The sequence below is a fragment of the Ambystoma mexicanum genome, chromosome 5q (genome assembly GCF_040938575.1).
Source record: "Ambystoma mexicanum isolate Mex_15411 chromosome 5q, UKY_AmexF1_1, whole genome shotgun sequence".
NCBI classification, from domain to species: domain Eukaryota; kingdom Metazoa; phylum Chordata; class Amphibia; order Caudata; family Ambystomatidae; genus Ambystoma; species Ambystoma mexicanum.
Window position 1 is genome coordinate 511,807,054 of NC_090933.1, and position 21,949 is coordinate 511,829,002.

General features: G+C 44.9%; 1 protein-coding gene across 2 annotated transcripts in view; it reads right to left on the minus strand.

Annotated features, from left to right (window-relative positions):
- The window catches only part of CCDC178 (coiled-coil domain containing 178), a 3,486,252-nt gene that overhangs the window by 3,352,994 nt on the left and 111,309 nt on the right, over positions 1-21,949 (minus strand). The window contains exon 2 of one of the 2 annotated variants that reach the window (XM_069620987.1): positions 16,981-17,035. In XM_069620987.1, coding sequence (XP_069477088.1) covers positions 16,981-17,020 — 40 coding nt within the window. In that variant the 5' untranslated portion in view covers positions 17,021-17,035. Of the gene's footprint in view, positions 1-16,962; positions 17,036-21,949 lie in introns of both variants that reach the window. The other variant, XM_069620986.1, reaches the window with a different exon arrangement.

The window sequence follows — 21,949 nt, forward strand, 5'->3', positions numbered from 1 at the left end:
CAATCCATTCAAAGTACCTTTGAACTGAGGGTCTACTGATTGACTCCAACTGAGAGCAACATGCGAATGCAGAGTTCTCATCTTGAGCATTGCCCAAAGGACCAGATGAATGCAAGTTACCAAAATGTTTAATAACATATAGAACTACCATCTGATACTGTGGTCTATTTCTGAACATATTAAATGGGTTGAAAGATATTCAAAATCTTGCCCTGAAAAGGGAAAGCACTGCTTATCTAAAAACAGCTTCTAGGAACTTCACACGATGGATAAGGAAGTGATGAGACTTAAGGTAGTTTAAGACAAATTCTAAACACAGAAAGCACATCAGTTTTCTGAAGATTGAGGTTTGCTTCTAAGGAGCAAGGCCCTCTTGTCCGCCAGTCATTCAAATATGAGAGAACTTGAATGCTCAGGAGAAGTAAATGCACCACAACCTCAGACAGGATGTTGGTGAACAGTCTGGGAGCTGCATTGTTGCCAAAGGGGGAAACAAGAGTACTGGAAGTGCTGGCTTCTATGACCAACCTCAGATACAAGTGATTCTGGATAGGGACATGGAAACAGGCATCGTACAGATCTAATGAAAACATGCAATCCCGCGCTTGAAGAATTGGGAGAATATGTGGCAAAGTTAACAACATGTAGAAACTTTTCATGAGGAGGAATGAAATTAGATTGTGAAGATCCACAATATGTCATAAGCATCCAGTCCTTTTTGGAATGATGAAACCGAGTCTTTGTTCATCTAAAGCACCTAGTTATACATTATCCATGCCTAACAATGTTGGAATTTCTCACAATACGTTTGGATATGTTGCTTGCTGGATCTTTGGAGGTGTAACAGGAGGGGTTTCAGGAAGAAAAAGGGAATAACCATTTTCCAGAACAGTAAGAACCAAGGAGTCCTAGGTGATTGATTTCACAGATTTAAAACATTTTCAAAGCCTTCATGCCACTAGGGGTTGAATTTTCTTGATTGTGATTAGAACAAGGGGTAGTAGATGCCCCCTTCCCTTGGTAAGTCAAACTTCTTGGCATCCTGAAAGGAAGCGGTCATGGAGGATGCTGTTACAGATCAAACCAAATATGATAAGAACACATTCTAAAACCATCACAGCTCACTACACCCCTCAGCTTAAATACCAAAGGCATAGGTGAAAAAAGGGAAGGCAGCAACAATGAGAACAGAGAAACTGTGATAAGTTCCCAACCTAAACACAACTACTTAGCAGAGATAAAACTATATTGAAAAAGCTAATAGACAAACATCAAGGATTTACCCAAAAAAAAACTATTTTTTAGGCAATCCAGAATCACTACAAACATAATCACAGACAAGGATGCAAAGAAGCCAGACTTCGACAGAAAATTCCAAAAGGCAGAATCATAAAATCCAAAGAAAGAAACTCCAAAACAGATAGACAATGGGCCTCATTACGAGTCCGGCGGTAGCCGTGCTGGTAAAACCAGCAGGCTGTCGCCGGACCCGTAGGGATTTACCAGCTCTGGACTTGCTGGACTTACCGGGGTATTACAGCCCCGATGGTCTGGTAATTCTGGAGCCAGCATTCCGTTACTTCCCATTCCCGTGGATGGAATGGGGGCGGTGGAAACACCGGCACCATGCGGTAATGGTGCCAGTGTTCCCATGTCCGTCTGCGGATGGTGGCGCTACGCCCGCCAGGTCAGACCTGGCAGGTTTAACACCACAAAGCCACAGAAGGCGTAGTTAGCCAGTCTGGAAAACAGTGCCAGTACGGTTTTACCGGCACCGTTAAATCCGGACCGGCTGACTTGTAATGAGGCACAATGAATTTAATATCATTAATCTATTGTCTCTCCAACTAAGTGAGTATAACAAGAAATTCCTAAGTAAAGGACTTTGGTTTGCTCCCAATACACATTTGAAACCAATTGAACTATATGTAGATCTATACAAGTTCCGTCGTAAATGAAAGCTTAAAATAGTCTCTCAATAAGAAAGATAGTTTTTCAAGACACTTCAGCACACACGTTAGACACTCTGGCCTTGTATGTAAAAATACTTAGGCAAGGTGTAACCTAGAAAATGTAACCATTTTCTTTCAAAGGAGGACCCTTGGGTTAGAGAAATTACATTTATAATGAATTGGGTGTGTTAATATTTAATGAGATCTTGTACAGTGACATTGACTAATTTTCTGTATTTGTTCACAAAAAATATACATGTTTTTGGGTCCTACGAATTATTGAATAGGACTGTTCAAATCAAATGTGTTTGCACAACTTTTAAGGTCTTGTGAGGGCGTAGGAGTAAGACTCAGACCCAGACGTGGCATGTTGATTGGCAAAGACTTTTATTAACAGAAATGGGGAGGGAGTTGGAGGAAATCCTAACTAACCCTACCTCTAAGTGGAGTTCCCTGCCTCAACAAAACGATGTATTTAAAATGTCGGTGTCAGAATTTCCAAAGTAAAGCTCGCCGTCCTATATCCAAATCCTAATCCATCCCTAGGGTGACTAAATAAAAAAATAATACAATGGGCAGGCAATAGACATAGAAGTAGGAATAAAGTAAAAACAAACAGGACTCTGATAAAACTGTAGTCCTAATTCTGGCCCGTTACAGGGGTGTGTTCACAGGCACACTCTTCTCAGTGGAGGAGAGCAACCAGAGAGGGGAAGGGGTAGGAAATGGGGGCGTGAAAAGCATTCACGCAAGCAAGAAAAGCAGGGGCGGCCCCGATTTCAGGATTTCTTAATCGGTTCCTTGCAAAAACAGGGACCATAGCAACCCGTCGCTCCGAAGTCGGACTGGGTTTTAAAACCCCAAAAACCCTATATCCCTCACAAGCTAAACTCAACATAAGCTGAAAAGTGAAATGTCTCTTGGCTGTCCGCCTGCAGCCCGGCTTTGTAGTTCAAAGCAAAAGTTCCACAAAGGTGTAGAAAAGCAAGCAAAAGTTCCACAAGACTCAAGCGGTTGATTCTCTTTCCCTGGAGTCTTTCCAACTTTATCAAGAATTGTCTCTGGGTCTTCAATGGTCAGGATAGGTCTTTCTCTTTACTCGAAGGGCCTGACGCCCAGGCCTGGCAACAAGGAAGGATGGCCTAGACACCTTTTGCAAGCTGACACTTAGTACTCGGGCGCCAATGCGCTCAAATCCACACATAGCGGGAATACAGGCACTGCAGTGCCCATGCTGGAGCACAGCAAGCCCGTTCTTATGGGCATATCAGGACCCCTGGGGAGCATGTCAGCTTCCGGGGGACACCATATATTCGGAGATGACGGCTTCAGACTGTTGTTTCCTAGGAAACTATGATGGAGGCACGGAGCGTAACCACACAGTAGGGTGCTTTACTCTAACTACAAGGTTGTGCTTCTTCCTGCCACCACACACTCCTGCCGTCACTAGAATGAGCCTTTGTTAGGCTGTGGGAGTCATAAGACTGGCGTTCTCGCAACAGCCGTGCTGCATGGATCCAGGAAGCAGGTTAGTGTCAGGGAATTGGGTATTCAGTAGTAGTTTAGTTAATTACCTGTGGGGTGGCTAAGATAAGGCCCCTTCCCAAGAGCTCCTCTTGGCATCAGCCTCAGGTTGCAGCAAATAGTACGATCAGACACAGACTGGTGATAAATTAAGCTGCTTGTATTGGATAGCAAATACACAGCATACAGAGACATTATCAGTGGAGAAGCAGAGAATGCAGAAGGACATGTGTCTAGGCAGTCAGCACACAGTCTCTAGGGTTCTCCCCCTCCCCCCCACCCCGAGTGACGGTTTATATAGCATATCATTGGCAAACACTAATATGTTTCAGGACTTTCACAATGGGGGGCGTTACTTGGCACGATATTGCAGATATTTGGCAAGAACTGCCGACATCCAACTTGTGACCTTGTGACGCAGCCCTGCAGGGATATCATGTTGTGTTATGAATAAGTAGCATTCACAGAAACCCTTCTGTTATCCCCCATATATGGGCTAGTGCTATACTTGTAGAGAATAAGCAGAAGAGAATGTCTGACGTGTCCCCTGCCCTAGGAGGGGTTTGGGCCTGTCCGGGATGCTGTGTGTAGAGGAAGCAGAGGGAGTTGACATGGAAGGTCTGAGGCTTAATTGTATGGGAGAGCCTGCTGTAGCATACCATAACATGGCATAGCATTACATTACGTTACATAGCATAACATAGCCTAACAGAGCATAGCATAGTATTGAATAACATAGCATAGCAATCCTGCCACATCAACTCTTGTGACCTACTGGAGTTAGACTAAAGGAGGACAGCAGTCTGTTTCAGGTACTCTGAGCTTTGCTAACATCTTATTTAAACCCTAAATGGAAAGCTATTGTTTGTATACCTGAACTGTTATTAAAGCATTTCCTTTGTAATCAAATACAGCTCCTGTCCAGACTGCAGAACTAGGGGGTTTCGGGTAGCATTCCTGCCTGGGAGGAACTTCCCCACAGTGCATCATTCTGTTTACCTGTGGGTGGATTCCTCCAGTGTGAGAGTAGTTTTGTCTCCAAAAGTTCCTGGGAACATTTCTGGAAAGACTTCCAGAGCTTGAGACCGTCTTGAGGGTCCCAGACCCTTTGTGAACAGACTTCTCCAAGGTACTGCGACAAAGAAGATTAGCCTGGTTCCCCTTCCCAAGCTGTGCTGGTCTTCCTCTCAATTGCTGTAGATAACAGACCCTTTTCTTAGTGACCCCTCCTTAATCCACTTTCCTGCCAAGTAGGCTGCTCAACGTTCTTATTGTTCTCTCGGTCCATCTTCACTTTCACCCACAGCCTTGGTTTACTCTCCTGGCAAGGTCTGTGAGTACCACTTGTACATGCAAAGTTTGTATTCCTTTTCGTTACTGTTTGTGATATGCTTTCCCTGATATGGGTCCAGACCCCCTTCATTTGGTGTCTCTGTCCATTTGTGAAGATTCCTTCTGTATTTGGCTTTGGGCATTCCGCACCCTCTGGGACACTACGACCCTGGGATTAGCTGTCCTACTACCGGCAGGGTCTCGGCCGTCACCCTCCGGTTGTTCGTGGGTCACCCAGCAGCTTTGGCCGCCTTTCCGGCTCAACGGGGCCTCACCAGTCATCTACTTGTCTCCTCTGCAGTTCCACAGTGGTTTCACTGCACTGCTCCGGCCTCCGTCACCGGAGGGTATCTTTCCCCTTCTCCGGTCTGCCTTCTGCTTCGCAGGCCTTCCGAGAGTGCACATCCTCCCCAGACACAGTCAGCTTCTCTGCTCTGCTGGTCAACATGTATATGTTGCCAGACTCCCGGCCCATGCTGAGCCGAAACAAAGATGACATTATTCTCTTGCCTCTCTGCTTTTGAATGATAAGATGGCCAATAGAATCATCCAAAATTCTAGAGCATGTGTGTTCATTCTTGTCAGTGATCTTCATTACTTGTGGTCTCCTCCTCCTCCTCGTCCCAGTAGTTCTTCCCTGGGATATACTACAAAAACACATGGGAGCATTAGGTAGTGTGGAATGGGAGAGTTTTTGAGGTCAGGTTGGAGGGACAAAGGGATACTGTGTTCTCCCGGAATTGGCACTATTCTCAGTGGTGCCCTCCCTCTGGGGATTTAGATTCTGATTGTGGAACTCTGGACAGTTATATGTCCTGAGCCAGATTACCCTACTGGATTGGAACTTTGAAAACTTGTGTGTTGTTCACTCTATTATGGACTTCCAAGTAATAATTCTGATGTGTGAACCATGGCAAGAAAATGGCAAGAAAACTAGCCTGGGGGACAGTTGGCTGTCCGAGCACTACCTAGGTGTGCCCTAGTGCTGCCCGGAACAGGCCCCTTGTTTTTCTGAATATGTTTGCATACAATAGGGCGCTCCCATCCTTAGCGTGGGTTACCTACTGGTCTCCAGTATATTAAGTATTGTGAGGCAGTGAGGAAGTGGACTGTGTACACTAAGAATTTTACATTATTGATGACCACTATTTTTCTTTCATTGCAGCCCCAGGAGAGAAGAGGCAGTGCTACTCCCGCCTTTGGTCGAACTAGTTAGCAGAGTGTGTTTCCTTCTTTGGCAGACACATTGGAAGAAAGGAACGTTACACTCACCATGGGTTCTGTTCCTTAATACTGCTACAATATGCCCTTTTCTTGACGTTGAAGTAATAAGGCTTCGGAAGAAGTCAGACATTGTCTCTGCTTAAAATATGTGTAATGTTTTGCTGAAATCCAACTGCATTGAGAAAGGATTTTTTTTACCTTGATTCTCTCAAGACTTACCATTCTTGTCCATAACAGAGGAAAGAGAAGGAACACATCCTTTATCTTTAGTCCCCAGCACTGTTGTGTCCACAGAGGACTGAGCTGGCAGCTTCCCCACATCAAGACATATGCATCATCGTTTGGGATCTTATAGTTGGAGTTCAGGGCATTGAGAGCTTAGAGTGTGGTATGTACCAAAATAAAATATTTTGGTCAACATCCAAGCTTTCCATAGTAACGATGGCCACAATGGTTGAAAGGGGCGTTTTCCAAACACTCCTGCCATTTCCTGTTTGCCCAAGGGAAAAGGCTCTAATGCCTGCTGTGACAGTGTCAAGAGGGGATGGGAACCCCAATCAGCGCAGGGGTGACAGCCATACCAGGTAGAAATACAGAGCCAGTCCTCTCCCACTCAACCCCCGAGAATGGTAGCAGTTGATAGGGTCCCAGTTCCTGACCTCTCGCCTTGTGTCAGCATGCGGTTCAGTACCCCTTTGTCTCACACCATGTCTCATGAACAAAATGCTCACCAGCCTCTTTCTGTTTTTTTCTTGAGTCAAACTATATGATCTGATCCAAAGCAAGCAGCACCAAAGAGAGGAGACTTCCAATGCCACACACGGCCCGTGTCATATCGTCAAAGGCCTGGACCTGAATAAATTAAAGCATCCATGCTGCTGTCCTTGCCTCTCCTAATTCCCCACCACCTGTTACCCAGTTCCTTACTCTTCACTATTCCTGAGGATTTTCTTGACTGCCCATGTATCAACCTTGCTAATGTATCGTTACTTGTCCTCTCTTTGGATTCTGCTTTGATTATTGTACGACTGCAACACTTGACATTTGCCTGCCCCTGGATTTGACTTTGGATAGTGTTCGATACTGTTTGCTTCTGGATTGGATTTGCTTGAACCTCTGCCCTCTCTGGACCCTGCCTTCCCATTAACCTGTGTGGATTACCTCACAGAACCTTTCTGACTTCCTCACTTACCCACCCACCTTTCTATCATATATACGTCCTTGTGCATTCGGGATAGCCCCCTGCGTTGTTTTTGTTGAGCCTCATGCCATCCGTGAGGGTCTCCAGATCTATGGAAGCAGTGCTTTGGGGTAAAACAGATCCAGTTACCAAATAGGTTAACCTGCAACTTCCTTCTTGCCATAGATGGGTGGAATGTAATATTATTTACTGTTGGTTTTATGTTGCCCCTTTCTCTGTACTGATACCTCGCCTTCTCTTTTCACCCTGAGGACTTGTGTTGTTGGTTGCTGTTCTTTCCTCCTACCACACTCTAACACTCCGGAAACTCCCAGTATAACTTTGGATTCCACTGTATGAGACTGAGGTCAGTTGAGTTTACAACGCAGACATCTTGGTGGACGCCAACTTTTCATGGCTCGGGTAAGCTTGGCATCCAGTATTTTTCATTGTTGGCATTTTGCGGCCTTTGTCAGACTCCCAGCGGAGAGGGTGAGAGCCAGCACTTCAGCAGCTGCGAGGTTGTGAGTGAAGCCGTGTAATACTCCCCAGCATGGTGGTAGCACCAGTGGAAACTCAAACACAGCCGGCACTCAGCTCCCTAGACCTCCAGTGACACCACCACAAGAACCAAAACCTCAAAAAGACTGCACTTACTAGAGGGGAGACCAGAACCAAGCCTAACACTAATATAGACACTGAACACATCAGGCAACCATCATTATTCCACGGCCGGCTTGTACAGAGAAAAGGGGTGGAATTTACCAGTGTTTTTTCAAAGCAGTCTTCTGTGACTGGTTAATGACTTAATTGGAGCTGTAAACTTGCTACATGTGCAATACAAATGTCTTAACCAGGTCTGCCTTCAGCCACTTGATTTATAAGCACTATGCATGCCATTTGCAGAAGTCCTGTTAAAAACAGGCATTGGCCAAGCCAACAGTTTTGGCTTGTGTATAAGTATTAGACATTTGCCAGGCACTGCCATTAGAGGCCCAAGTACTTGCACCATGTTGCACGTGCTACCATCAATGACCAGTTAATACCACTACGGTTGTGCCTGAGAAGTGCCTTTGCCATGCCTACAAAAAAGCCCAACTTTTCGCATTGCCAATGGGCGTTCTATTTTCCAGCAGTATTCTTGAAGAAAAGCCACATCAAGAAAGCCAACCGATTTTTGTCTCTGGGATGGCTGGCTGAGAAAAGAAAAAAAAATACAGTACAGCACACGATCTACCTCTTGTACAGTGCACAATGTACAGCGCACAAAGTCACTGAAGAGACGACAACTGGTCGGTTTAGGTAAGCTCCTTTATTGAAGCCCACGGAGCCACAGCTACGCTGCCAGCTCCGACACAACCAACAGCACAGTATTTTCAAAACATTAATTCTACATTACCCAATATATTCTATAGTGGATTCCCTGGTGGATTGTGACACGCAGTGGAATGTGATGTAGGAAACAAATTTGGAATTGACGACAGGAAATAACATCTACCCCCGCAACCCACAGAATTTTAACAATTTAACTTTGTACATTAAAATTAACTGGTGCATAATGATTGGGCACCGTATGATTAAGCATTGAACTTTAACCCTTTTGGGGCTCCATTTGTGAGGTTTCCCCACTTTGTAAACAACATTAACATGTGTGGTTTACCACAACAGTAACAAGTTTAACACAACAGTAACAACAGAGTTAATGAGACATTGAATGAAATCCTTCAAATGGTTTGGCATTTTTCTTTCCCTGCAACTCATCCTTGTTCCAGCCGAAACCCTAGCACCACCCTCCTGTCCAGGAGCATTGCTAATTTCCAAGTTTATTTCCACCCCTTACGCCTCATTTCTCTCACTACTCCCCCGCCACCTGTACGGGGCCCAGCCTGCCTTTGGACCATACTTCACCACCCTCAACAATCACTACCCCTTCTTTTACAGCAGAATTTTTTTTCAACCTTAAAAATGTACCCTCCAAACACTTTGGTCCCATGCAGGGATTTTTTATCCAAACCATGTCTCCAACTGACCAGTTGCAGTCTTTTACCCCATGTGAGCTATCAAACACTCTTCTAGAATTTAATTTTCTTGTCCCTTTTGGATTACTTTCAAAACTTCTTCCAGTCTACCGACACGGGTGTTGCCACCCACATCCAACTGGGACACACTTTGGTCCCCGGCTCACGTCCTTTCAATGAAACAAATGGCAACATTTCCGTTACTGAATGTGGCATGGTGCAATAACCCCAAACCAATTGTCTTAGTACTACTTTTCATGGCAAAACCGCTCTCATCGCCAACTGAATCCCTCCCTTAATAAATCTATTCACCCTCTCCAGTAAGCATTTGCCCTGGGGTGATATAGAGCCGTCTTCACATGTTTGATACTATACTTGCACAAATGTTTCCTCATCATTTCAGACGTGGATTGCACTCCATTATCAGTCACTATTGTGCTTGGGAATCACTCACTGAAGAAAACATTTTCTAGAAATTAGATTAGTTCACTTGTGGTGCCCTCTGTCACACCTGTCCACTCCACCCATTTGGAGTGGTAATCTTCCATCACAAATAAAAATGTAGTGTCTTCTCCCAAATCCTGGATGGGACCCATTACATCCACTGCCACACGTTTCCAAGGTTGGGGCGGTACTTCTACTGGAATCAACAGGGTCTCCTGCACAACCTTGCTTTTGTCACTCAAGGCACTCTACGCAGTAACTCACTTCCCTTTCAATTAATGTATCCATAGTTGGCCACCAATAACTCTGACGCAGTCTTCTTTTTGTGCCATTTACTCCTAAATGACCCTGGTATGCCAGTTCAATCCACCTTTTCCTGATGTCTTCTGGATGCACAAACTTTACCCCCCTCCTTAATTTGGTTCCTACCAATGACAATTCATCTTTCACCTCGAAGAAAGGTTCAAACCTCCTATCTAGCACCTCCATGTCGGCCCATCCAATGACCATCCACTCTAAAACTGATTTCAACACAGCGTCACCCTTCATTGCATTTTCCCATTCCTCTTCACAAATCACTGCTCCTTCAACACTTGCCACTACCGACTCATCCACAAGCTGACATTCGTCTTGCACCATTGACTCCATAGGTGATCTTGGAAGGCAATCCACCACTGAATTCCTCTTACCTGGTAGATAACAGACACAGAAGTCATACCCTTGCAGACCGAACCTGGAGAACCTTTACTCCATCCCATGTTGGCCATCATCTGCACCAATAGTTTGTGGTCCGACCTTACCACACATTTTTGACCCCACAGGGAAAAAAGTGTAGAATTGCCCAGACTACCACTAATGTTTCCCTCTCCAAAACCACGTAATCACCTTCTCAGCCTTTTGGGTCAATGACACTCCTAATCCTAGAATGCAAGCATCAACATTCAAGAATGTTCTACTTTTCACTGAAAAACTTTACCAACGAAGGAGCATTAGATATACTTTTTGATTTATTCGAATGCAGTCCCACACTCTTTGTACCAGGTGAACTGTCACCCCTTTTTTAAGTAAGGACCTAAGGGGCGTGGATAAAATTGCACATTTTTCAACAAATTTGTGGTAGTATTCTGATAATCCTAGAAATGAACGCAATTGCTCTTTGTCTTTGGGTTCTAGAGATGATATGATCGCCTCAACCAGGCTGTGCTTTGGAACAATCCCACCTGCCAAAAAATGATATGTCCTAAATATTGAACCGTTTGCACTCCAATTTTGCATTTGCTACTCTGAACAGTCAATCCTGCCTCCTTTAGTTTGAGTAGCACTTCTCTCACTTTCTTGTCATGCTCCTCCACTGAAGGTGCATACACCAAGTTGTCATCTTGGAATTTTATGATGTTCTTCATATCCTCAAGAACCTTTTCCAGTATCCTTTGGAAGATGGCGGCCGCCGAGGCGAAACCAAAGGGCTCCCTGCAGTAATTAAAGGTTCCTTCTTGTGTAATAAACGACTAAAGTTCTTGGCAGGATTGTGCTAATGGTACCTGATGATACGCTGCAGAAAGATCAATTACTGTACATTCTTTAGCATCCTTTAGAAGTGCTAAAGCTTCTGAGATCACTGGCAGAGGATGTCGATCTGCTAGTATGTTGTTATACAAATCTCTGAGGTCTAAACAGAGACTCAATGTTCCATTTGGCTTGGCCACTAGTACTATTGGAGTTAACCATTCTGTTGCTTCTATTCTTTTAATAACTCCTTTTTGTAGCAATATGTCCAATTCTTCCTTGAGCTTTTCTCGCAAGTGATGAGGTACGGGGCGTACCTTGTGTACTATTGGATTGGCGTCAACCTTTAGTTTTATGCAGTGTTCAAAGTCTTTGAGTTCTCCCAACTCCTCTGAAAAAAAAACTTTGGAAATTAATTTCCCATCTGTCTTGGATCTCTGCAATTGCTATTGGCTCATGTGAATTTGTGTGATATGATATGGCATTTATAACGTGCCTATACACAAGTGTTTCAGGGCGCGACGAGGCAAGGGAGGGGGAACAGAGGGAAGACAGACAACGATCCTAGTAGGCCAGGTGTCATTCAGATTGCGCAAGTGCATGGGAAGGGGAAGGAGGAAAGTGCGGAAGGGGGAGAGGACAGTGCAGTACATGGGATAATAAGATAAATAAAGTAAAAGTACAGCCAGCAGGTGGCAAGTGCAAGGGTAAGTGCAGGCAACAGGTGTCAAGTGCCGGTAATGGGATTGTAGGGATACAGAAAACAGTCCCCAAGTGCGGGGGTTGCCAGGAGGACAGTGCAGGAGTGCGACTGGTGGGGGAGGGGGCCTGGGCCCGAGATCAGAGGGTGGCCAGGTAACCAGTGCAGTTTCAGTATCAGCCAGATGTCAGCAGGGGAGAGGAGGAGAAAAAGCAGAAGCAAAGAGAAAGGTTTTGAGGTGCTTCTGGAACCAGATATGATTCTCCTCAAGTTTCAGGGAGACAGGGAGGCTGTTCCAGAGGGAGGCCTCAGCCGAAGAAAGAGCTCTACCACCAACTCGTTGCTTAAGAAGCGTCTGACCCGGAGGGAGTTGGAGGTGGATGAGCAAAGAGCTCGAGAAGGAAGATATCTAGGAAGGGAGAGTTGAAGGTATTGAGGCTCCAGGCACCAGAAGGCCTTATGGACAATGCCGAGGGTTTTGCACTTAATCCTCGCAGCCACTGGGAACCAATTCAGAGATTTCAGTCCTGGAGAGATACGATCCCAGGGCTTGTGGCCAATGACAAGTCTCGCAGTCCTGTTCTGGAGGAGTTGCAGAGGGCGGATAATTGCTTGAATCCGAATGCCGAGGTTTGCTTGTTCGTCCCATCCCAATAGAGATTATCCTTTTTCTGCTACAAACACCTCTGCTGTGCAGTTACAGCCTTTGTATTCTATTTCAGCATTGAATTTTCCCAACATTTCAATTTCAACTTCTCAATTACCATGTGGTCAAATTTCATGCTCTCATCAAGTCTTGTATTCTTCCAACAACGTTCATGAAGATTTCACCAGGGATAATTGTCCAAGGGGACGCGCTGTCCAACGTCATCATTAATGGTTTCTCATTGATGCAAAACTCATTTGGAGGGCACTTTTTTTCTCCTCCCTGGGCGGAGATTTCAACTGCATGCCGGATGTTCGCATTCTTGTTCTCCATCAAAGACAGTTGTGCCACTCTTGTTCTGGCTTGGTTAGTCCGCTTAGCGGCTCAAATGGTATTCACTGTGCTCTCCTTGCACACTTTGGCAAAGTGTCCCTTGCGTTTGCATTTTATGCAAGATGCAGTCCTTGCTGGGCAGAATAAGCTTGAGAATTCTCCTTGCTGGGCAGAATAAGCTCGAGAATACATGTCCAGCGTAACAACACTTGAAACAGCGTAAATCTTTCCTTCCTTCGTTGGTCCTTCTGTTTCTCAGAGCATAGATCTCACTCCCTCCTTGTTCAACTCTCATGTCTTTCATGTAGTGAGCGGTCTGTTTGATGCTGCAGGTAAGAGTCCTACTGCTTGTTCAAATGATAAATCTTTTGCCAACAACTTTTCTTGAATTTTAATGTTGTTTGTGCACCTCACCAACTGATCTCTAATTAGAGAATTCGTCAATTATCCAATTTCACAAGTGTAACTAAGCGTGCGTAGCTCAGCCACATAGCCCTCCACTGGCTCTGCAAACTCTTGTCTCCTCTGAAAAAACATATGTCTCTCAAATGTTATATTCTCTTTTGGTTCATAGCGTTTTTGTAACATTCTCACTGCTTTTGTAGTCATCCAAATCCCCTACTCCTTCTGTTGTGGGTTCTGACCGGCTGTCAATACACAGCTTGTTTGTTTATTCAATATAGCGCAAAACCAAACCCGAAGGTAGCCGGGCGCAAACATTACAAGGATACTTGAGAGCTTGGTTACAGTGATACATACAAGATAAGGAGTAGGAACAGTTCAACAACATTATAGTCTGCCTGTGCTTATACAGTTAATGCCCGGTATTGGACGCGAGAAGAGGTAGGCCGTAGGACAGTTCAACAACATTACAGTCTGAATATGCTTGTACAGTTGAGTGCCAGGTGACGGAGGCATGCAAAAGCTGTGTGACAGTCAACCATAGTTTGTAGTCCCAAGTGGGGTCCAGTGAGGTAGCTGGATACTAGCAGTGGAGGTCAGGATTCCTAGGGGACAGGTTAGCATGAGCGTCTTCAGGAATGTGTCACTCAGGACGAGTGGTTCTATTGGGTGGGGGATCATATTAGATGTCGTTGGATCGTATCCATGAGAGAACCTTATGCTTGAAACTTGGGTAAGGTTGGTCCTTTCTGAGTTCTAAAGGGAGATTGTTCCAGGTTTGGGTAGCTGTGACTGGAAAGCTGGCGCCGCCAGCTGTGCATTTTTTGTATCTGGGCACCAGCAGGGTGAAGGCGTTTGTCATTCTTGTGGGGCGGTTTGGGATTCTTTTGTTGATTCTGTTTACTAGGTATGGAGGAGCTATATTGTTGAGGCATTTAGACGTGAGCGAGAGAGTTTTGAGGGTGATTCTGTCTTTGATTTTTAGCCAGTGGATGTTCCTTCTGGCGGTGGAGACATGGGCTCTGTTAGGTATGTTTAAGGCTACTCTAAGAGCGTTATTTTGGAGGGTTTGGAGTTTGTTAAGGATATACTTGTTAGATCCCGCGTATAGGGCGTTGCAGTAGTCCAATCTGGATATGATCATTGCATTAGCTAAGGTAATACAGCTGGCCTCCGTTAGGAATGGCCTACATGCTCGGATCAGTTTACAAGTATAGGCTGTGGAGGTGGCTAGGGAGTTAATTTGTTTCTTGAAAGTGAGAGCTGAGTCTAGATAGACCCGAAGGGTTTTGACTGCAGGCATCACTTTGATGACATTGTTGTCGATGTTAAATGAGGCATAGTTAGGGTCGAATTTTTTAATCGCTGTCTCTGTGCCGAGGATCAGAATCTCTGTTTTGTCGTCATTCAGGCAGAGGCCGTGGGATGCCATCCATGCCTGAATGAGGAAGTATATCTTATTTACCAAAGCTGAGTCTTCCAAGAAGTTACCCGAAAGGGGGATGAGGATCTGAGTGTCATCTGCATAGTTAGTGTAGATGACACCCAGTCTATTCAACTTGTCAAACAAGGGTTTGGTAAAGATGTTATACATAGTATGAGACACACATGATCCCTGGGGGACACCGCAGGAGACTTGTATGGGATCAGCAGCTGCAAGGGGGAGAAGACTCTCATAGTCCGGTTAGCAAGGAAGGATTGAACCCAGGTTATGGCATTGCTTGAGAAATGGGCAGCGGAGCTGAGGTGATTGCATAAAACTGCATGATCTACCAGGTCGAAGGCTGCCGATAGGTCAAGGAGGAGTAGCATAGCTGATTTTCCATTATCCTCCAACTAGTCAATTTGAGTCTTAAGATCAATCAGGGCTGTTCCTGTGCCGTGAAGGGGGTGGAAGCCAGATTGTCGTGAGCCTAGAAGGTTATTGGTTTCAAGGTAATCCTGGATTTGCAGGTAGGCTACCCTGTCAATAATTTTAAGTAGGAATGGGACGGTATTGATGGGTCTGTAGTTTGTCGGGATGGAAGGGTCGAGAGTTTTTTTTTTTTTTAGCAGGGGTAGGACCCAAGACTGTTTAAGGTTATTGGGCACTAGGTTTGTCTTAAAGGAGGCGTTAATCAGTTTTGAGATGAAGGGAGCTAGGTCTCTCGCTGCGTCTTTTTTAATTTGAGAAGGGCAGTTATCTCCTTTACAATTAGACGGCTTTTGGGAGAGTATAATTTTTTCTGTCTCTAGTATGGTTATTTGTTTGAAGCTAAATGTGTGTGGAGTGTGATTAGCCTGATTTCGGGAGGGCTGTGCCTTGGGAGTGGGCTCCGTTGCCTTGGGAGTGCGCTCTGGTGCCGATAGCAATGCAGCTTTTTTAATTGCAATTTTGGCTTGAAGAGAGCTAATTTTTCCTGCAAGGGCGTTTTGTATGTTAGTACACCAGAGTTTATTTTTGGGAGTATTATCCATTTGCGGTATGGCCGATTCCATTTCACGCAGGATGGAGAATAATTCCTTAGTGTCAGATTTGGCTTTAGTAATTCTGTCGTTGTAAGTGTTCTTTTTTGTATTAATGATTTCCTTTTTGTATTGTTTGGCATGGGTGGCTAACTTGCGCCCTTTAATTCCCAAGTTGTGTAGCCTTATTGGAGGGTTTCCTGGCTCTGCTAAGAAAGGTGGTGGCAGGGGAATGCTTGCTGTGGCCATTGTTATTGTTTTTGGTTCCTTTCTTTTGGTCAGGTTTTGGCAAAACATTTTTTTAAAATATGTTACTATTCCCTTAAACTCTGTATTGTAGCTGCATATCGCGGCTTTGTTTTCAGTGTGAACTCAATGATTTACTGAACGTTGTGCACAGTTTGCATGGTATCTCTTCCTGTTTGTATATATCAGCCGTGGACGCCTTGCGCGTCTTCATGGAACTCTTTTGTTCCCTTGGTAACGTTATCTTCTGCTTGCCTATGCATGCGCGGCATGCACCAGGGTCCTTTACCTGGATCGGGTTGTGTGCTCTGTTCCCTTATCCTTAATTGCTTTTACTTTTGGATCCCCACCCGCTGCGCACATTGTGGGATTCGTGCTCTGACAGTGTCACGTTTCTTGCAGCACTCCGCTGTGCACGTTATTTGTGGGATTTTCGCTCTGGCAGAGTCATGTTTCTCCCAGCGCTCTGCTTTACTCAAACCCCCTTCATTTCGTGGGTGTTGACCGGCAGCACTCCGTGGGCTTCGATTTCTCGATCCTTGTCGCCATTGATGAGACGACAACTGGTGGGTTTAGGTAAGCTCCTTTTGAAGCCCGCGGAGCTACGCTGACAGCTCTGACACAACCAACAGTACAGTTTTTTCAAAACAAACATTCTACATGACCTAATGTATTCTGGTGGATATCCTGGTGGATTGTGACACCCAGTGGAATGAGATTTAGGAAACACATTTGGAATTGACAGCAGGTCATAACAGTCACCTTTTGCCTCGTCAGTGTTTGATAGTAAATATAATTTGCATGTATAGTAGTGAACTTCCCCTTGCCCCATGTGATTGCGTCAAAATTCATGTCCTAAAAAATGAAACCAAGTGTGTATCTTCTTGACAGTTTTCAAAAAGTATCTGCGATCTGTTATAGACTGCAACTGGAAGTGCGCAAGGAGCATTATACACGTAGATACCAATTACAATGCAGAAAATAAAGTTTAAAATGTATACTTTTCTTACCATGAAACTGGTGCTTACTTTCTTTGGGGCAACAGGGAAGTAACTGCACATCAGGCATTTTCTTGTGCTGCTCCTGGTAATCAAATGTGGATAACAAGCATGACTTGGTTGATGGCATGCATTTTACAGCTGTAAAAGAGCTTTTTCAGAACTGCAGGTATTGTTAATACAATTACTGGCGTCATGAATTGGATTGACAAAATGACAACAATGGGATGGTATGTCACACACGCCTCCAAGAAATCAACATGTGTTACTAGTGAATCAACATTTGAAGACAGCACCTGTGTGCACTATGCCACCCTGGCCAGGGCCGGCTGAATGTGAACGAGGGTCCATTTCAAAGGTCTGCTGGGTGGGGGTTTGCAGGGGGTGAGGGGCGGGTCCAAGTCAGTCACGGGATAACAGGGCATTTGCATTAAAAAAAAAGCATTGCAAAGCCAACTGTCCAAAGTAAGTTGCTTTCAATACGATGTAAAGTGATCAGTGCCAGAGACGAACGCACACAATCAATACTACAGATAATGTAGCCACAACGAGTTCAGTGCAAAGCACCATACTGTAGAACTCTACCATTGAAGCGGTGCACGACTAGCCTAGCACACTGTTCACATTACTGCTATATTTATGCCATATCTTACCATGTTTCTTCTGAAAGTCACCTACCCCTGACAGTGTCAGTAAAGGCAGCATGTAACGTGCGCGTGCAATGTCTGGAACAAAATGCCTCTACTTCAGTGTCATGAATGTGACCGCTAACATGTGGGAGCTCCTCATTAGATTCAAAGTAACGTGTTATGTTGGTCCCTTAGTGGAATTAATTACTCTGAGTCATATGTAGTAGGACCAACTCTACTAGGTTCACAGTTGTCCGTAGGCAGCAGATAAGTACATCAGGGACACAGGTACAATTACATATAAATTAAGTTCATGGTAATGAGTGAGACATCCACCAGTCCCCCACTCTCTTAAACTCCAGGTCCCAACTGACACCCTTTGGAACTTCCAGGGACCTTGAGTGATAACATTCCATCATTCGATTCTCACTTAATGCATACATACAAAGGTACGAGAAGAAAAGCATAAAACATAATACATCTCCCCCTTTATACAGCATCACAAACAGAGGAAAGGACACAAGGAAAGAAAAAAAAGTATTCTCTGACACTACCTAAACCCCTTCCTTTCCAAGCTAGACGCTCCAAGCTAAATAGCTCTCTCCCCAGTAAACCTCACACTAGCTAAACAAGAAGCTACACACCTCACTTGAACATACTACCAATCTGTAGCTGGCCTACTACAGACATCAACACCAGGGAACCAGCCGTCGTAATAGAAAATCGTCTAGCAGGCCCACGAGATCAGCCAACTCTAACTGTCTAACCGTGCCAAGATTTAGACTCTCTACGATCAGGGGGGTGTAGTTTCCCAGTTAAAGCAGCACAGCTTTGGAACTCCCTACCCCCATCATTGAGAGCTGCCCAAACATATGCCAGCTTTAGACAGAATTGCACTGACTAGCTCAAAGTCAATGATCAATGACGTATTAGTCTCCCACCATACCTGCACTGTAAATATATTGCCTCGCTATACCTGATCCTACTATACAAATGCTATTTTCTGTATCGTATTTACCTAACACTTCCTGTACATTATGTACATTATGTATCCGTTGACTATGTCTTGTATCTTTACATGTCTGTTGTAACCTAAACTGAAAGTTTTGCTGTATTTCCTGCATCCCGATATCCATGGGTCTGGTGCGCAATACAAATAAACAAACAAACAAACAAACAAACATCAATCAAAACCAACCTTCCCACACACAACACCAACCTCTTCCGTCCACCATAACCAAAGTGTATAAGAACCCGGTACGTATACATTGAGAAAGTATACTAAAGAGTGTAAAGACTGTAACAGTTGTCGGCAGCCTTACTGTTGTGTGGGTGTTGGAATTCAGGCGAGTGTGTAACAAAAGCTGGCAAGTAATAACTTGAGGAGATCACGGCTGGCGGGATCAGATGACGGTTGGAGCTGGGAGATGTGTTCGGGTCTTGGCTTCACACAACAATGGTGACGTACTTACCGCCTGTCTAAGGAGAACTGTGAACCCAGTGAAGTTGGTCTTACTATATGTGCCACCAAGGGACCAACGTATCAGAACTGTAGGATTTCAATGTTTAGAATGTTCAAAACAACCATAACTAAATTGGATAAAATCTTCCATTGCAGATCATGAGGGGAGCATGTTAAAGATGATCTTCCAAGGTGAGGGGTGAAGTCACCGACGTGTGACGACCCTAAAAAAGAAAATCAATAGCTTAAGAACGGTTCAGGTGTGTCCAGTGGCTCGGTAGCAAACACACGTGTTAGAGAGGGAAGATAGCTCAGAAAGTAATTTCTGCCACTGCAAGTTTGAATACCCGAGTCAGCCCTTCATCCCTTAAAAGGTCGATAAACAGAGGACAAATAAATTGGATATTAACACTCAATATTACAGCAATTAAAAGCGAATGAATCCAGAAAAAAAAAATATATATATATATATATAGCACATTATTATTACTTTAAGTGACCTCAGCATGAAAACATGTTGATCGCTTCCGTCACAGATGAAAAGTGACAGCGCTAGATAGCCTTAAAGACTGTTTTACAAATTAAAAAGATGAAGTCACCTTAACATTCCCAACTGATAAAAAAAATAATTATTTTTAGTTTTCACATGGAAATAGATATGCAACAAATAGGAGCATACACATTTTTACATATTAGAAAAAGAAAAGGTGATCCAATCCCCAATGACCTTACATTTCGCATATTTGAATGACTACTCGGTTATCTCGTCCATGTAGCCTGCCAGCCAGCCAGTGTGTGCATTCGTAGACAGCTGAGACTGTCTTTCTGAAGTGGAGCTAGCCCCACGGAGGAACAGAGTTGAGAATTGGAATGTAGGATCCAGAAAGACCTTGGTAATACATTTAATTACACACCAAACACAGGAGCAATAGCATTATCATGATGGATGGATGGATGGAGCCTAGGCATTCAACACCCATGCTACTGCCAAAATAAAGCACCAAATAGGGGTTAATGATTACAGATGTAGCGATTGGGTGTGTAACAAAGTCACATTATGTAACGCTCTAGGATCCAGGAGGCTCTGAGGAGCAGGGTTGCACATCAACCATAGAAAGGGATATCTCTAATAGGCATACAAGGGATTGCCCAGAGCATCTCCATTGATTCCAGGTCATCCGGTATCATGCGGACAAGGGGTGGTGCTATGCAATTACATTGCAGATCAAGGTTAAGACAGAGTAGTGCTGGCAATAGACAACTTACTGGGGGAACTCCCTCCACTCCCTCGCAATTCATGCGGAGGGCAGGTGGCGTGGGCATTGCCAGTGTTGTGGGCAGGACTGAGGGGCAGTACAAGGTAAGGAATATAGTTGAATAATGTGGGTGCCCTGAATATAGTATGCTGGCTGATTTGCACAAATACAGTGCATTTTGGAAACATAAGAATGACCACCAATTTATCAAACCTGTCTGTGATAGTAATTCAAATGTGCTCCTTTCATCTGTCAGAATAGTCACTGACAGTAAAATGTGTGCAAAGTAGGAGACATCTATACAGATTTGGATAGTTTCATTGTTGGAGTTTGAGCTGTCCTGGTGACCAAAGGACAATTTTCAGATGCGGTTTGTAAAGTCGTTGAATATCGTATTATAATTGTCATTTGTATAGTGCCTTTCACCATAGATATGGTCTCAACATGCTACAGGTTGAACGCCCCTGGGGGACTGAAGTTCAGGTATGGGAAATTCGTCAGAGAAGTTTAGAACGCATGTGTGCACTTTAGCCAATACAAAGGTATGTAGGGGCGGCCAAGTCCCTGCTAGTCACCCATGTCAAGCTGGCATGTGTATGGGTGCTGAGAGATCGTCTGGAGAATATGCGAGAGCATGAGAATCATTAAGCGAGCAGCTAGACCGAATTTCTAACATGGGAATAGCTGCATTCTTATTGCATAGGTGTTGTACAATGTGTCTTAGAGTAGTGTATGATAGCAGATGTGTGCAGGCGGGCGGCCGTGTCTTTGGCTAGTTTCCATAAGCATGGAGTGGGATATGCACCGATGTGTCCTAGCTGGTTTCTTGGTTGCATAGATGCAGCTGAATTGAGACAGGGGTGAATTCAAAGCATTGCTAAATTTTCCACATTGGCTATATAAAATGCACCATGCAGTGAGGATGAAACTCATCTGAGTTCCTGCTTTGATCCTGTTGAGAGATCCTGCATTGTGTGCTGAATTCAAGATCAGAGGGATCTACATATTAATTCTGGAGGTCTAGTAACGGAGAGCATTGCCTTAGCGTCTCTCTGGAAGAAATCAGACCCTGTGAGGCTGAGTATGGAGGTGCGAGGAAGAACTGGAGCAGCAACCCAATATGGCGGCCGCAGGGACGCAGTCAAGCAGGACCGCTGACTTATGGCCAGACTGAGTAGGCACCACTGGGACCCGGTGTGCCAAACCTTGCAGCTGCAGGGGATTTAGCTGCTCGGCAGCCGTTAGGACCCGCATGCCTGGCCGGTGCTCTGGCTTGTGGTGCCGTCCCCAGCTGGAAACGGTGAAGAGGGACAAACTGTTGCAGATCCCCTGGGGTGGAAGTCGGAGAGACCCCCCCCCCCACAACCAAAACAAAATCACGCTGCGGAGGGCCTGCGAAGTGAGAGCGCGGCCCATGGGGGGATAGGAGGGAGGGATGAGCCGAAAAGCTGCTTGCGCAGGAGTGAGGAGTCCCCAGACATCAGCTTTGGAGGGACAAGGAGGGCAGCCTGAGCAGACACAGCATGCGGCCCTGCCATGGTGAGTGTGTACACCCCAATTGCTGAATCAGGGGCTACACACACCCTTGTAAGCACCGAGGGCGAGACCAGATGCAGCCCCCTTCCATATTTAGCTGTGAATCCTGGGTAGGC